The 15,923-nt window shown below is 38.1% G+C and overlaps 1 protein-coding gene across 2 annotated transcripts in view; it reads right to left on the bottom strand.

Moving 5' to 3' along the window:
• The window catches only part of TCEA2 (transcription elongation factor A2), a 35,676-nt gene that overhangs the window by 4,081 nt on the left and 15,672 nt on the right, over positions 1 to 15,923 (bottom strand). Inside the window, exons 5-9 of one of the 2 annotated variants that reach the window (XM_044663904.1) lie at positions 11,172 to 11,305; positions 10,483 to 10,539; positions 4,233 to 4,387; positions 935 to 1,081; positions 57 to 156 (exon numbers count right to left, since the gene is read on the bottom strand). In XM_044663904.1, coding sequence (XP_044519839.1) covers positions 70 to 156; positions 935 to 1,081; positions 4,233 to 4,387; positions 10,483 to 10,539; positions 11,172 to 11,305 — 580 coding nt within the window. In that variant the 3' untranslated portion in view covers positions 57 to 69. The remainder of the gene's footprint in view (positions 1 to 56; positions 157 to 934; positions 1,082 to 4,232; positions 4,388 to 10,482; positions 10,540 to 11,171; positions 11,306 to 15,923) is intronic. The other variant, XM_044663905.1, reaches the window with a different exon arrangement.

Genomic DNA, 15,923 nt, shown 5'->3' with positions numbered 1-15,923 from the left:
TTCTAGGAGGGAGGTGGAAAAAGGGTTTTCCCTTTCAGAAGTTTCAGAAGACTCACCCAAATACCAGGTTCAAATTTGATTGAATAAAAGTTGTAAGTATAACAAAGCCATATCAAGATATCGTTGCATTAGCCACTTCATCATGTGACATTCAATCTGAAGAGTCCAAAGGTACAGTATCTTTCAGTTCTTTATCCCTACTTTTCTTCTCTTCTCCTGTTATGTATCTTGGACATAACAAAATATCTGCAACAAGTCAGCTATAAGCCGGGTACTAAAAAGAGCATTTGTGTGCATAAACCACTTCTTTGTAAAAATTTATGCCACAACATAGACTACCAGGTAAAATAATCATTTTACCTTGAAGTCTGCTGTGGAAGAAATTTGAACTGAGGGCACTCTGTGCCTGCCACACAGGGAACAAAGGGCCAACACTGGAAAGCAAGGGAGTTTTAAGCTCTCCTCTGGAATAGCAGGAGTGAAGAATCCTCAGAGGAGAAGAAAAGGGAGTGAAGGACCTAGACTCTCTAGTAAGCCCTTCATTCAGCCCCAAAGCACATATTGACAGCTCCAACTCCCCCTTCCCTCCTAAGGATACAGCCCAATTCTAGGACTGGAAGGGCAACATCCAAATGTAATACTCTTTAATAACAGATCCTCCCCCACCCAGGGCTCTAATAATTAAAAAAAAGAGCATTCTAATTGAGCATAAGACTATATGCAAAATGGATATGAGCAGTTTTACTAGAACTATCAAAATTCTAAGTGCTTAGAATGATGGTATTACATGCTTTTATTCTTAAAAGCCAGATTAAGATACTGCTTTTACCATCAATAAAATAGCAAGACCCTACCGTGTTACATCTGCCACTCAGTTCCAAGAGCCACACCCAAACACAGCCTTGCTAACCTGTGCCAGGAACAAGATACTGACCTGAGTATAAGTGCAATTCTTTTTCTTGCACTTTCCACAGGTAAAAAGATCTGTCTGGGTGCCCCCTGTCTTTGCCATCTGATGTTCACGGATGGCTTCCTTGGTCATGGCTTTCCTGATCTCCTTTAGCTCATTACTGGCCATTTCCTATAAGGGAAGAAAAACATTGGTGCCTAAAACAGCTCTAGATGAAACAAACTATATATATATATATGCTTCTCTGTGTTAAAGCTAACAATAAAGCTACACACACACACACACACACACACACACACACACACACACAAGTATTTTTAGCTGAAACCTGAGCATTATAGATTTATTCACCATGTTAACTTTTAAGGAAGAGAAAAAGTTATCGATGCACAAATTTCAGCTAGACTAGTTATAACATAGCAGGGATCATTTGTAGCACCTGGAGAGGCAGATAGGATATAACAGAAAAAAACAATGGCTTTCCAGGTAGAGAATCTGATCTCTGCCACTTATTAACTATAGGATCCTGAATCAACTAGTTACTTAACCTCTCTAAGGCCTCAGTTTCCTCATCGATAACATAAAGATATTGGACAAAGGGATCTCCCTTTCCAGCCCTCAGTCCTATGAGTCACAGATTCTCAGAGGTGGAAGGAACCTCAGAAGTGATCTAGGCTAACCTGGACCTGAAAAAGAAGCTCCTCCTTTGATATCCCTCACAAGTCCTCATTCAGGCTCTGCTGGAGGATCACCAAGGAAGGGGAACCCCCAACTTTCTTTATTGCTATCTGCTCTTCTGGACCATTAAATCATTAGAAAAAATTTCTCCATAAATCAAATTCAAATCTGTTTCTCTTCATCTTCCACTCACTGCTCTTAGTTGTGCCCTCAGGAACCAAACTGAACAAGCTTAATCTTTCTTCCATATACCAGCCCTTCAGATAGTAAAGATAACTATCATGTTCCAGCTCCCTGCAACAAGTCTTCTCTTCTCCAGGCTCTATATCAGCAGTTTCTTCCACCAGTCTTCACAAAGCATGGTCTAAGCATTTGTTAAGATCAAGCTACTCACTATGTGACTAATTCTCCACCTCCTAATACTTGCTTTACACTCTCCTTAAGGATCAAGGAATATAAAAAATCTTCAAAGGAAATCAGCATAATTAGTAAGTTGCTCAGAAAAAGGCAGTCTACAACACTAAAATTACTAAGGCCATTTAGCAGAGCCCCAGAAATCCATCAGTTACAGATTGGGGGATAAGTAGCAACTTAGCAGCACTGAAGGATAAAGAGCAATTCCCAACCACTTTTTATCACAGTCCATGGACATCTGTTTAACTTCACAATGTCCCTTCCCCCTTGTTCCTTCCAGAAGAACTGTGTAACACATACTTTAAAATATCTAGAAACTAAAAATTAATTTTGAAACATCCTTGAGAATTTAACAGCCCTCCTTGAGATTCCTGACATAATTTCTGAGGTGTTAAACCCAGGATGAGCAATCACTGCTATAGACTTTTAATGACTACATTCCACTTTCCATTTTTTTTAAACTGTTAATTTTTTCATGTATTTATCTGTCCCTCTCAATTGCCACCACCCCACCCCCACTAAACTATAACAAGAAAAACGAAAACAAAACCTTTTTCATAAGCAATCCTAGTATAGTAAAACATTCCCACATTGGCAATCCCTGAATTCCTCCTGCATTTTAAGTTCATTGCTTCTTTGGCAGGAGGTGATTTACTTTCCTTTTAAACCTAGTAATATCTACAAAATTGACAAAATAATTTTAAAATACAAAGGTCTGAGAAATACAATAAACTTCAGAGTTGAAAAAAGACTCCTTCATAGGTCATCTAATCCAACATATATTTGAATAAAAATCATGATAAAAATTACACTGACAAATGGTCATCCAACCTCTACGTCAGGACCTTGATTAAGAAGAACACCACCATAGCCTTTACACTTTTTGACAGCTCCAATTGCTAAGATTTCCCTTTACCCTGAACTAAACCATGTTTCTGCAGTTTCTACCCATTGATCCTAATTCTGCCCTCAGAGGCTAAGCAGATCAATTCTACTCCTTATTCCACACACTTGAAGACAGGTACTGTATGCCCTCTTAAGTTTTTCCTTTTTCAGGCTAAACAACACAACTTCCTTAAACGGAGCCTCAATTCTTTCCAGTTCCCACATTACCCTGGTCACTCTCCTCTATATAAATAACTCTAGTTTGTCAATGTCATTCCTAAAACATTGCTCCCAGAAATAAACAGGCTGCCAAGATGCAGTCCGCCTAGGGCAGAGTATAATAGGACTTTCAATTCCCTCCTTGTAGACACTAATGCCTCTATTAATACAGCCTAAGATTGTTGGCTTTTTTGGCTACGCGTGCTGAATTTATAGGTCCACTAAGATCTTTTCTTTACATAGCACAATGTTTAGCATATAGTATGTGCTTAGTCAATGTTTTTGGATTATCCAGCTATGCCTCTGCTCTCTCAGACCTGTGCAATTGATTTTTTTAATCCAAATGTAGACTCCTATATTTATCTCAATTAAACCTCACCTTATAGGTGGCAATCATTGTTCTATAGCCTACTGAGAGCTTTTTGGATCCTAACCCAATCATCGAATGTGTTGGCTATCCATTTGTGTTACATTTAAGTTTCATGAGCATATTATCTATACATCTCCATTCCTATCAAAGATAAAAATAAAATTAAACAGCACATGGCTAAAGGCAAACCCTAGAGCTGTGTTGGTAAAACCATGGCCCGGGTGCCAGGGCAACACAGGGAAGGTTGCTGTCCCCCTCTCCACAGCACCCCAGGGCATTTTTCACATGCCCTGCCCCTCTGCCTAGCAGCCCAAATTGAGCACTTCTCCCTCTGCTATCTGGAGTATTCCCTGATGCTAGGTATTCCATACTTCAAAGAATATATCATGAATTATTCCTTTATCACATCAATATTATTCATGGAAACAGTAGTATCTTCATACTGACCTAGGCTAGACACTATTGGGAGTTATCAAAAGAAGCCACAGTTCTAGTTTCAGTGGTCTTGTCTTAACTTCCATAGTCCAACACTGCAAAAGAATTCTCACATTATAATACTTTCTCTGTATTCCACAAGACCCTTTCTCTAAAAACTGGAGAATGGACCTACTTGGCGAACCAGCCTCATAGTAACTAAGAGCCTGGCTGACTCCTATGGAAGATGAATTCTGTGGATAGCTAATCATCTGTTATTTTATTGGAACAGCATTTGGGCCAATATACAAGGGATGGAGTCGAAAGCATTTAGTATCTCACCTCAGAAGTCATCACAGCAATCTGTTCTGGTGTGATTGCTCCACATAAAACATTCTTTCTCAAGTCAGGGTTTTTAGAGTCCTTTAAGTTGGAGATCCGGCTTCTCACTCGGTTTTTGTACTTCATATCTGTATTCTTGACATCTTGGTAGATATGTACAAGCATATTTAAGGATTTATAAGGGAAAGAGAAACTTTCTGCTTTTCCCTCAGCAATCAGAGGATCAATACCTTTTAGCATAAGGATTTCCAAATGTCTTTGGGGTATCTAATGTTCAAAATGTTAACAAAATATTCTATAAATCTACTGCAATAACATAAGGGCAGTACTATACACCAGCTTCAGGGTTGCAGAGGATCTTAATCATCCCAAACAGGCTCTTAATGGAAGCAAAAAAGATGTGTCATAAACAAGCAATAAAAACATTTCTGGGGGCATCTAGGTAGCACAGTGGATAGAGCGCCAGGCTGGAGTCAGGAGGACCTGGGATCAAATCTGGCCTCAGACACCTTCTAGATATGTGATCCTGGACAAGTCATTTAACCCTATTTTGCCTAACCCTTACCCTTCTTAGAGTTGTTATTAAGACAGAAAGTAGGGGGCAGCTGGGTGGCTCAGTGGATTGAGAGCCAGGCCCAGAGACAGGAGGTCCTTGGTTCAAATGTGGCCTCAGATACTTCCTAGCTGTGTGACCCTGGGCAAGTCACTTAACCCCCACTGCCTAACCCTTACCACTCTTCTGCCTTGGAACCAATACACAGTATTGATTCCAAGATAGAAGGTAAGATTCCAAGACATAAGGTAAGGGTGGAAAAAAAAAAAGACAGAAAGTAAAGGTCTAAAAAAAGACATTTCTAGAAAGCTGGCTTAAGGTCAAAAAGTAAAAGAAAAGGGAACACATGTCCATTCATACAAATGATAGCCTGTTTAAAAAGGGAGAAAGAAAAGCAGCAAAAATAAAGTCTACAATGCAAATTATACTCTTTCCCCCTCAGGTTTGGCAGACATACTTTCTACTAACAAGAAAGTGGGCAAAAATATTGCTGTTGTTTTCAATGATCATATATATTAGTTTAACTACCCATATAAAGGCCTCTCAGAGCCACACAAGACCCAGTTTTGCCTACTACACAAAACAATAATAATAATATTATAATATCATTCTCCTTATCTATTTCAATGGAGTTCAGATAGAAATAGTCCTGGAACAAGTCGTTATCCTGCTTTTCTTTTAACATTTAACATTTTTCAGGCTCTTGCCTAGTTGGATAAAATGATAAAATGACTGCTTTTTGTTATTGAACAAAAGCATCCTGTAGGTTCCATGAAAGCATCTTCAGTACAACTCTAGTAGCAAACAGAAGGCCATGAATGCAATGTACCTCAGTCAGTTCCACATGGTTTTGAGTTCTTCTGCTAAGTCTTTATGATTTGAAAATTACTTAAATCTCCAAACTAAGTGAAATGAAACTCTAGTATTGCAACATCTATTAAAAACACTTCCTTTAAAAAACAACTTCTTAAATTTGTGGGATCAATATTATCTCAGAGCAATTTGGGGGAAAGGTTTTGTCTGGGATGATGCACTGGTTCTAGTAGAGTTTATGTGATGAATTCTCAGAAACAGTGTCTGTATTTATAGTATGGGGATTTGTCTGCTAGATTATGAAGGATAAGTTTATGTCAACTGCTAGGTCAAGAAGGATAATAAACTTCCATTGTATAATTCTCACCATATGATTTTTTTTTTCTAGGTACTCAGCAGATGCTAAATTTTTGTAGCCTGTGGGGATACGTTGCAGTTTCCTTGCAAAATCTGCATCAATCAATAAATCCAAATTCCTCAAAATGGCATTTCAGGATGCAAGACAATTATAGATGTCTTGCAATGTATTCCTACAGACTGAAAACATTTAGCAGGCAATAAACACCCAAAAAGGCACAATCAAGTGGTCAGAATTAAACACCAGGAGCTCACTGTCCTTCAGAAATTTAGCAGACAGCAGATCTCTGCATTACAAATATAGCCACTCAAACATCTTTGAGAATTCAAAAAATAAACTACTTAAAAATAAACACAAAACCTTTTTTGTCATTGACAAAACCTGGACATAAATCTAACTCTCCAATGGAAGAACAAGGCTCTTAACAGATGATGTTAAAGATGACACCAAATACTCATAACATCAATATATTTAGAATAATAATAGTGTACTAAAATATATGAACATATTTGTATAATAAAAAATAAATAATAATGTAGACAAGGAAGAGTCAAATAAATGGCCAAGCCATGGGAAATCTGGCTACAGAAATGTAGGATTGATGATAACAATTTAGGACCAAGTGATCACCCCCAGAAATTATAGAAAGGTTTATTTTAAGGAACCTTGACTTAATGACTAATTCAAATTATATAAGAAAGTAGTAAAAACTGTGTGGCCCATGTGTTTAAGATGGAAAGGAGAAGATTTAGGGGCCTCGTCATAGCTATATTCAAGTAACTGAAGGGCTATCATTACTTTGTTCCAAAAACTAAGTCTAGAAACAGTAGGTGAAACAGTGGAACCTAACTGTCTGAATACCTAGTAGGACAAGAACTGATAGCAAAAATAAAAAGATTGAAGCTTACTATCTCTCATGAATTGACAAAACTACAAATCCTCATACTACAAACACCAACTTCAAAATATCCTTGAGAACTCAACCAATAAACTGTACTAGAACTGGAAACTCATCACAGATTGAACTATTAATCACTCAGATACAATTCTGATTCACAAAAACCTAAAAGTAGCATTTTAATAGATGTTGCTATACCAAATATTTGTAACCTCCAAGTCATAAAGAATAAAAAGATTTCAAAATACGGAAATCTAGCAAAATCATGTGAGGAAATGCAAAAGCAGATATCCCTATCATCTTGTCAGCTACTAGAGATGTACCAAGAAGGTTTTCAGTAAACCTAGAAAACGTGATCTTACAATATTTTTATTCAACTATAGAATGCAGTTATTTTACCTCCAGAAGCAGTAGTTCATAGAATATTAAATATAAAAGAATAACAATAGGTAGCAATATGCCCTATGGCTATTTCTATCTAAACTCTATTGAAAAGATAAGGCCTTTACAATGATGATGATGATGATGATGATGATGATGATGATGATGATGATGACAGCTCAGACACAGCACTTTGATTTGAAACTCAACAAATAATCATTCAGTTTGAAGATTGAAGACTTCTAGTGAGGAGGCAAACTCCATCTCTAGAAAATCAATTCACTTTTGAACAGATTTAATTATTAGAAAATGTTTCCATATATCAAGCCAAAATCTGTCACTCTGAAATTTCCATCCACTGTTCCTAGATTTGCTCTCTGGAGTCAGGCAGAATGATGGCCCTTCAATTACTTAAAAAGAGTTATCACATGCCCCCTAAATCTTCTCTTCTCCACAGTAAGCAACCCCAGATTCCTTCAATCAATCCCCATTTGATATTGCCTCCCAGCTTCTCACCAACCTGGTCAACCTCTAGATCTGCTCCATTCCATATCAGGTAACAATGAAATTCTACTCCATAGCAGCAGCCTATAATCCTGGGATGTCAAGTACCTAAACAAAAAGATAAGGCTCTAGAGATGAGTAAACAATCCTAAGTATATAGGGTTATCAGAAAAGATTAGTGCTTAGTTAACTTTCATCTCCCCCTATCAAGAAGAGGGTTCTGCTATAGGCATTGTATGTGCATCAAACATAATCATCATAGTAAAATACTGGCAGGGAGAAATTCTATCCATCATACAACTAAAATACCAAATCTCTCAGGTCGCTACTCTAATGAGCCAAATGAATGTATCGAGTCTTTCCTCTATAATACATCTTTGACACTGCTACCAAAATTATCTTCCTTACAGATTAATAATGTTACTTCCAGATCAAAAATCACCCATGGCACCATGCTATCCCATAGGAAAAAATAAAAATTTCTGAGCTTAATATGTAAAGCTATCTATAATGTCTCCAACCTACCTTTTCAGCCTTATTTTACTCCATTCAACAATTTAAAAGTATTACTCTATACCTATAATGTGTCAGGCACTATCCAAAACACTAGGGATACAAAGACACTAGGGAAATAGTTCTTGCCCTCAAGAAGCTTACATTCTACTGAGAGAAACAACATGTTCAGAGATAAGTAAATATAAAAATATCCAAAATAAATATATGATTCTAGGGAACAGTAAAGCACTAACAACTGAAAGAATCAGGAAAAATCTTATGTAGGACATAACACTTGAGCTAAGCTTTGAAGGGAGTTGGGAATCTCAAGAAATAGAGACAAGAGCAGGAGAGCAATCCAGGCATGGACCACAAAAACAAAGAGGTAAGAATTATATTTGTCATATATGGAGAACAACAAGGAAACCCATTTGGCTAGAATTATACCCCTAGTATATACGAGGGGGGAATAACATGAAATCCATTGGACAAATTAGTTAGAACCAGACTGTGAAGGGCTTTTCTCAAAGATTCAAGACCTCTCAAAGCTCTCCAAAATAAGAAGTATATGGAAGAAATAAAGCAGTTTCAGCTGACCTCACCATCTAGGACACCTAATGAGGTAGCAATACAAATAACTAACAGCAGAGAAGGCTAATCCATAATCCCTAACATACCTACCCAGTAACCCTTAACCCATAGCCCACCATGCTTATGGAATTTATGGCCTAGCAGTAGAAATATATGACAAACCCCTCCAATATCTTTGCCAAGAAAACCACATATGAAACAAATGAACAATAACAAACAGCAGAAATAATTGGAAGAATAGAAAAATTTGAATCCATAGTGATAAGTGTCTCCAAAGAAACAAGAGAGAGAATACCTGATTGAGAATGCAAATACAAAAAGGGAAGAATAATCCGGAAGAAAAGTCAAACGCATTTAGAGAAAAACATGATCTTCGCATCAGCAAATTATAAAGAACTCAAAGGCAGGATGTGTAGAGACAATTTAAGAATTAGAGATAACACTATACACCCATATACCCAATACAAAATTATTCTGTATCTAACAGAAAACCACATGAAGAAATGGGATAATGCAGTGATGGGCAAACTTTTTAAAGATGGGGCCAAAGCAAAGGAAATGCTCATCTGTCAGTCTGTCTCTAAGACAACTCTTTCAAAGTTTCATTGTATTCGTCAGATTAGGAATAATGTCACAGGGCCAGATAGAACTTTCAAGAGGCTGCATCTAGCCCTCGGGCCATAGTTTGCCCATCACTGGGATAACATGTTGAAGTTCAAGATAAAGCCTAAGATAACACATCCTGCAAACTTAAGCCTAATCATTAGTGAAAAAAAATGAACTTTAATAAAGAAGGCATTTGAATCACTCCTAGAAAGAAAACCAGACCAGAATAAATTATATGCTTTGCAAACACTGCAGACAACAGAAATACAAGAAAAGTAAACAAATAAAGCAACCAACAACAACAACAAAATAACAGAAAGAACATTAAAAGATTTCTTTCTAAAATTACATAAGAAGCCATAGGTGAAAGCAGAAGTCAAATAGAAGTAATGGTGTAGAAACAGGCTAGAAACATAATGGACCACATCCTCACAATCCCGTCTATAAGTGAATCACCGGCTTTATGGGACTTAGAATATCTTCTAAATGGAACTGCTAGAGGCATAGTCAAAATGTCAGAGTAGCAGGACAGCAATCTCTCCCCACAAACTCTTCCAAACAGATCCATTCATAAGATATACCGGATAAAATCTTAATGGAGAAATTCAAGACAAAATAAGATGAACATGATCATTCACTCCTCAAATTTTCCTAGAGTTCTTTGTTTGGCTCTCTCCTTTGACCATATCACATTCTACTTTACATCAATCACACTTATCTGTATATATCTTGTGTCCACACCACCACCTTCCATTAGGCTGTAAGCTCTTGAGAAGAGTCCATTTCTCATCTTTGTATCCCCAGCATCAACTACAGGGCCCTGCACACATTAAGAACTTAAGAAATATTTGTTACTAAACTGAATTAACTAAAGGATTTATACGTATGTTAACTTTATAGTCTTATGGCCCCTGATAGGAATGGCCTGAGCTATTGATAGTATCTCCCTTAAGACATAATTAAACCCAGGTGTGACTCTCTCCCAGGCAGTGAAGCAAATATTCATCTACTCAGCCCCCAAACCTCTGGCAAGCCTTCTTTCAAAGGATATATTCTTCAATCTGGGCAGATAAATGCTCACAGTCTGCACCAATCGCAACATGGTCATCTGTAAACAAAAAAGACTTCTAAACAACAACCAATGTCAAGGGGGAAAAACAATGAATTTTCTCATTGTGAGAAGCCAATTGAGTTAATTCATCATTTTCCAGAAATGAAGTGATGCCCATAACTTATAGCTGATGCCAAACCCAAACTGTGTAGCTTATTTACTTCTGAGTTCTTTGCCATTTCCTCAACCCAAATCTCTCAGGGATATATTGTCCTCTCCCTTGACTCTTTCCATCTGCCACAAGCAAAAATGACCACAACATAATCAACCCTTCTAATTAGTTTGTCACTTAAAATGAAATATGACCAAAGTAATTATATTTTAAATTAGATTTAGCATAATGAAAGTATCATCAGAAAGTAGGACCCTCTATAATAATAACTTTATTTGGAGAGTGTAACCAAGAACTTCAAAGTATTTTATAGAATTAAACACCTTTACATAAAAAGCCTCACTGGGGTGTCCAGCGGTTTTATTCACCAATGCCAGTAAAAGAGTTCCTAAATGCATATGGCTAAGGATTCAGGCCTTTGCCTGTTGTATTTAGGGGGAATGGGAAATTTTTAGGACCCTACTAAAGGGAACCTGCTGTGGCAACACCCTCCAATAATCTACTTCTCTTCACTTACTGTCTGTCTGCAAGGCTGCTGTCAGCATTTCTCGACATTTGTTACGAACAGCATCACAAGTAATGGGAATAGGAGGAAAGGTGGTAATTTTCGGAGTGGATATAGTCCTCGGTGGGTCTTGTTTTTTGTTGGAGCTAAAAAAAAGAAACGTTATCAGAATTTTTTTTGTTGAGGCAACCACAGATAACTCAATGGGGCAGAAATATGTGACTAAGGTATAACACCAATTGAGTAAAGTAAAAACTAATGAAAGCAACCCAAACCTATTTCTAGTTCAATATTCCTATCCAAAATGGTCAAAGGATATTAAGTTTTCAAAGGAAAAAAATCCAAGCTCTCTGTCACCATATTTTTTTAAATATTCCAAATCACTGATAAGAGGAATGCAAATAAAGCAACAATAAGTTTCCACCTCATTCCAACAGATTAGCAAAGATGACAAAAAGGAAAATGACAACTTTTGGAGGGGAATCGTTAATTGGTCCAGCCATTCTGGAAAGTAATTTGGAACTATGCCCCAAAAAAGTCCCTAACTATGCATACTAGGGAGAGAAGGCATGCCTGTGAAGTTTTTTGATGTTCTCATGCTCAAACAGATCTAATTTACAAGAATGTCCTAATAAGTAAGAAGATAATTTTTTAAAAGAAACCAAAAAAGACAGGCTTTAAAAAATTTCTCACTCAGGGGCAGCTAGGTAGCATAGTGAATTAGAGTACAAGGCCTCAAGTGGAAAGGTCTTGGGTTCAAATATGGCCTCAAACACTTCCTAGCTTTGTGATCCTGGGCACATCATTTAACCCCAATTGCCTACCCCTTATGGCTCTTCTGCCTTAGAAGGTAAGAGTTAAAAGGTTTTATTTAAAAAGAAAGAAAAAAGGGGGTAGCTGGGTAGCTCAGTGGATTGGGAGCCAGGCCTAGAGACAGGAGGTCCTAGGTTCAAATCTGGCTTCAGACACTTCCCGGCTGTGTGGCCCTGGGCAAGTCACTTGACCCCCATTGCCCACCCTTACCACTCTTTCACCTATGAGCCAATACACAGAAGTTAAGGGTTTAAAAAAACAAAAACAAAACAAAAAGAAAGAAAAAATACCACTCACTCTGTGTGATTCCCTTAGCAAAAGGGCTGAGAATTGATATGGTCACAAAAACAAGGTAACTCTTAGACAAATCTCTCAGACAAATCAGAGAAGGCTACCTGAAAAATCCTGTAAGCTAAGCTATATGAAATAATTTTTTTCCCCAAACAAGAAGTTATCACAATCAGGAAAACAAGACCGTTCTACCCATGAGACAAGGAATCAGGAAGCTGTTTCCAATAACCCTTACAATGCCATCAACTTTTCTCTCACTCTGAGTCTACCTGTAGGCACCACATAAAATGCAGAAAAAACCCAGATCTGGTATTTGGTGGCTCACCAAACTATGATGGCTGAGTTGTGTGTTTTTCAAGGAAGACAGCAAAAGATCCAGGCAAGACTGCCTTGTGACAAGGCAGTATGGATCTAGGGTACTAGGTTACCTGAAAGGTTTCCCCTGTATGTTGATAGCTGTCATTCTATGGTGCAAGTCCTGCCTAAGGAGATCTTGTGTATTGGCCTAGGGAGATCTTGTGTGTAGGGCTATGAAGTAACTTGCACTAGCTCTTGGGCAGAGTGTACCAAAGGACTAGCTAGTGATAACTCTGTGTTACATGGTCTTGTCCTTGGCAACACCTTGTGAGCCCTTACTAATTCTGGGTCAGATGTCAAGGGGTTCTGGCCACAGAACCCTCTCAGATGTCATCAATATCCACAAATCTCCAATATAAAATTTTAGTGTTCCCAACTTTCCGTGGAAAACTAAAGAGAATTTCAACTCCTGGAAAATTCTAGAGAATTTCAATCTGTTGATCTAGTCCAGTGGTTCCCAAACTTTTTTAGCTACCACCCCCTTTCCAGAAAAAATATTACTTAGCACCCCCTGGAAATTATGAAACTATTTATTGAACTCAGAATAGAATGTAATATAAAATAAGTGTGGCCATCACTACCTCCCTGGATCGCTGCAGCACCCACCAGGGGGCGGTAGCACCCACTTTGGGAATCACTGATCTAGTCTATTTTATAAATCATAATACACTAATTTAGGCACTTTCTGCTGAGGATGTTAAAGAACTGCTCATGATGTAAGTGGTCTTGTGAGATGTTGTTATTTGAGGGGAAGAGAAATGGAAGGAGAAAAGGGTATTTATAATGTGTCTGCAGTGTCCCCTAGTTTAAGATTAGATCTTCCAAACATGAATTACATAATTCCCAGAAAAAAACATGTAAACAGTATGGTGGGACCAGAAAGAGCAGAGGATTTGGTGACAGAAAACCTGAGTTTCAATTCAGGGTCCTCATCTCTCTAAGTTCTATTATTTACTACTGGTATGAACTTGGGCAAATAATTTACCATGTTTGGTCCTCAGTTTCCTCTTTTGTAAAAGAAGGGAATGATCTCTAAGATCATATGGTCAGCCAAATCTAACCACATTCTGAAGTGGATCCTCTGCTTCAGCAGTGGATCCTATGTAAAGTCCTTTGAAATGTTTCTAGCAGCTGTTACTGTATTTAGGTAGGTGAGATTTATAGATTCAAGTCTATGCAGTAAAGGGAAACAGAAGGACTTCCTAAGGGGAAAAAGAAAAAAAAGAAAAGAAAAAACACACAGGTGTAGAAAATGAGCTCATTTCCCTAGCACTACACCAACTTCTGAAATTGTTATTGTTTTATTTTAAGTCTTCCTTTCTCACGACCCCTGTCTTCCCTCCCACTACCCAGCAACTATCATTCCTCCAACTCAGTAAGAAGCACCTCAGTAGACTATCCAGAATGAAAAGGCTATTTGGGCCTCAGGGTCCTCATCTCTCTAATTCTAGAACTCTCCCCAATGCTTCCACTATATTTATAGTGTCCCATGACCTAGATCGGTTTAGGGATTATAACAGAACACATTTATTGCTAAGGACAATTTCACTTTGTACCTGACATCATCTACCAGCTCTGTGATCTTCCATCTCTGGGCAGGTGAAACACTTTAAAGTTTGTAAATAAAGCACTTTCCACCCAACAACCCTGTGAATTAAGTAGTACAAATATTACCTCCATTTTACAGATGAGGCTCAGGGAAATTAAACAATTTGTCTATAGACACAAAGCTTGTAAATGTCAGTCAGAACTGAATGTGAGTCCTTGACTCCTTACTCCAAGTCCAGCAGTTTCTTCAAAACACCAAACTATAGAAAGAAGTATGAGCTTGTACTTCTCACTCTGGAATGATTAATTTCATAATGCAGGGCTCTATCAATCACGGGCTTACCTATGCCGCTGGTAGAGATTTCCAGTATACATTCCTCATTGTGTGCTCTTGGTGGGATGGAGGTATGGAGAAGAGAGTCACTCCTGAGGGGGTTGGGGGAAGCAGTTATCACATTCTAATAAGAGGGGAATTTCCTTCCTACAATAGTCATATTTCTAAGGGCCTCCTGGCTCTGTCCTTGGCTTCCAGAGTTCAGAATCACACACACACACACACACACACACACACACACACACACACACACACACACACACACACACACCTGTACTGTCTCTTCCTGAACCTTTCCTCAGAGCCTGGGGCTTTCTCACCTCTGAACATCCAACCAGGCCTGCTGACCTTTCTCCATGCTGAAACACCTTATCTACTAGTGAGTTCCTTGTAGACCCTATATTTTGTGAATGAGCCCAGGGTGGCCTTCACTCCTTCCTTTGATTCCAGACTTCAAAACCATGGCCTTGTACCAGGTAACTTCATCCAGCACCCTCTCTCTACCTCTGCTTTATAGCTCCCTTTTGCAAGTTGGCTTTCCCCAAAAGAATGTAAAAACTTTGACAGCAACAGCTATTTTTACTTGTATTCGTATCCTTGCTACCTAGCACAATGCCCAGTACATAGTAAGTGCTTAATAAATATTTGTTTCTTTCCTCAGGAAAATTTTTTGGGATTGAGCCCAACTTATTTATTTTCTCACAATTATGTAAATGACAAGCCCTAAATCAGCCCAAAGCAAAAGTTTAACATAAAGTAGTAAAGTGTAGTAGGAAAAAACCCTGAATTTGGAATCAGAAGACTTGATTTCAAATTCTGGCTCTGATATTAACTACTTCGGTGACCTTGGCAAGTCAGTTAACCCCTTCAGGCCTTAGTTTCTTCCTCTATAAAATGAGGAATTTGTACTATATACTAAAGTCCCTTTCTAGAAATAAATCCTCTCTCCACACTCAAAAGTGTGCTCCTCCCCCACATTACTCTGGAACTCAATAGATTCCTCCCTGCCCCTCCTGCAGCAAAGAGGAATGAAACTGTTTCCCTAAAGGAGGGGACATCCTTAATGGATGAGGTAGTCTTAGTGACTTCTTCAGGCATTTTGAGGTGAAGGAAATTTCTGACAGCATGTTTTGTTTTGTTTTTAATAACCCTGGACTTTAAGTCAGAGGAGCTAGGTCCAAATCAAATTTTAAAATTAATACTGTAGGAGCAACTAGGTGCCTCAGTGGATAGAGCCCAGGAGGTCCTGGGTTCAAATCTGACGTCAATCCCTTCCTAGTTGTATGACCCTGGGCAAGTCATTTAATCCCAGCTGCCTAATTCTTACTGTTCTTCTCCTTGGAAATGAAACCTAGTATTTCTAAGACAGCAGATAAGGGTTTAAAATAAAAATATAAAAATTAAGTTAATAATCTAAGTGA

Source organism: Gracilinanus agilis, chromosome 2, assembly GCF_016433145.1.
Source record: "Gracilinanus agilis isolate LMUSP501 chromosome 2, AgileGrace, whole genome shotgun sequence".
Classification (NCBI taxonomy): Eukaryota; Metazoa; Chordata; class Mammalia; order Didelphimorphia; family Didelphidae; genus Gracilinanus; species Gracilinanus agilis.
This window is presented reverse-complemented; position numbering and strand designations above follow the sequence as displayed.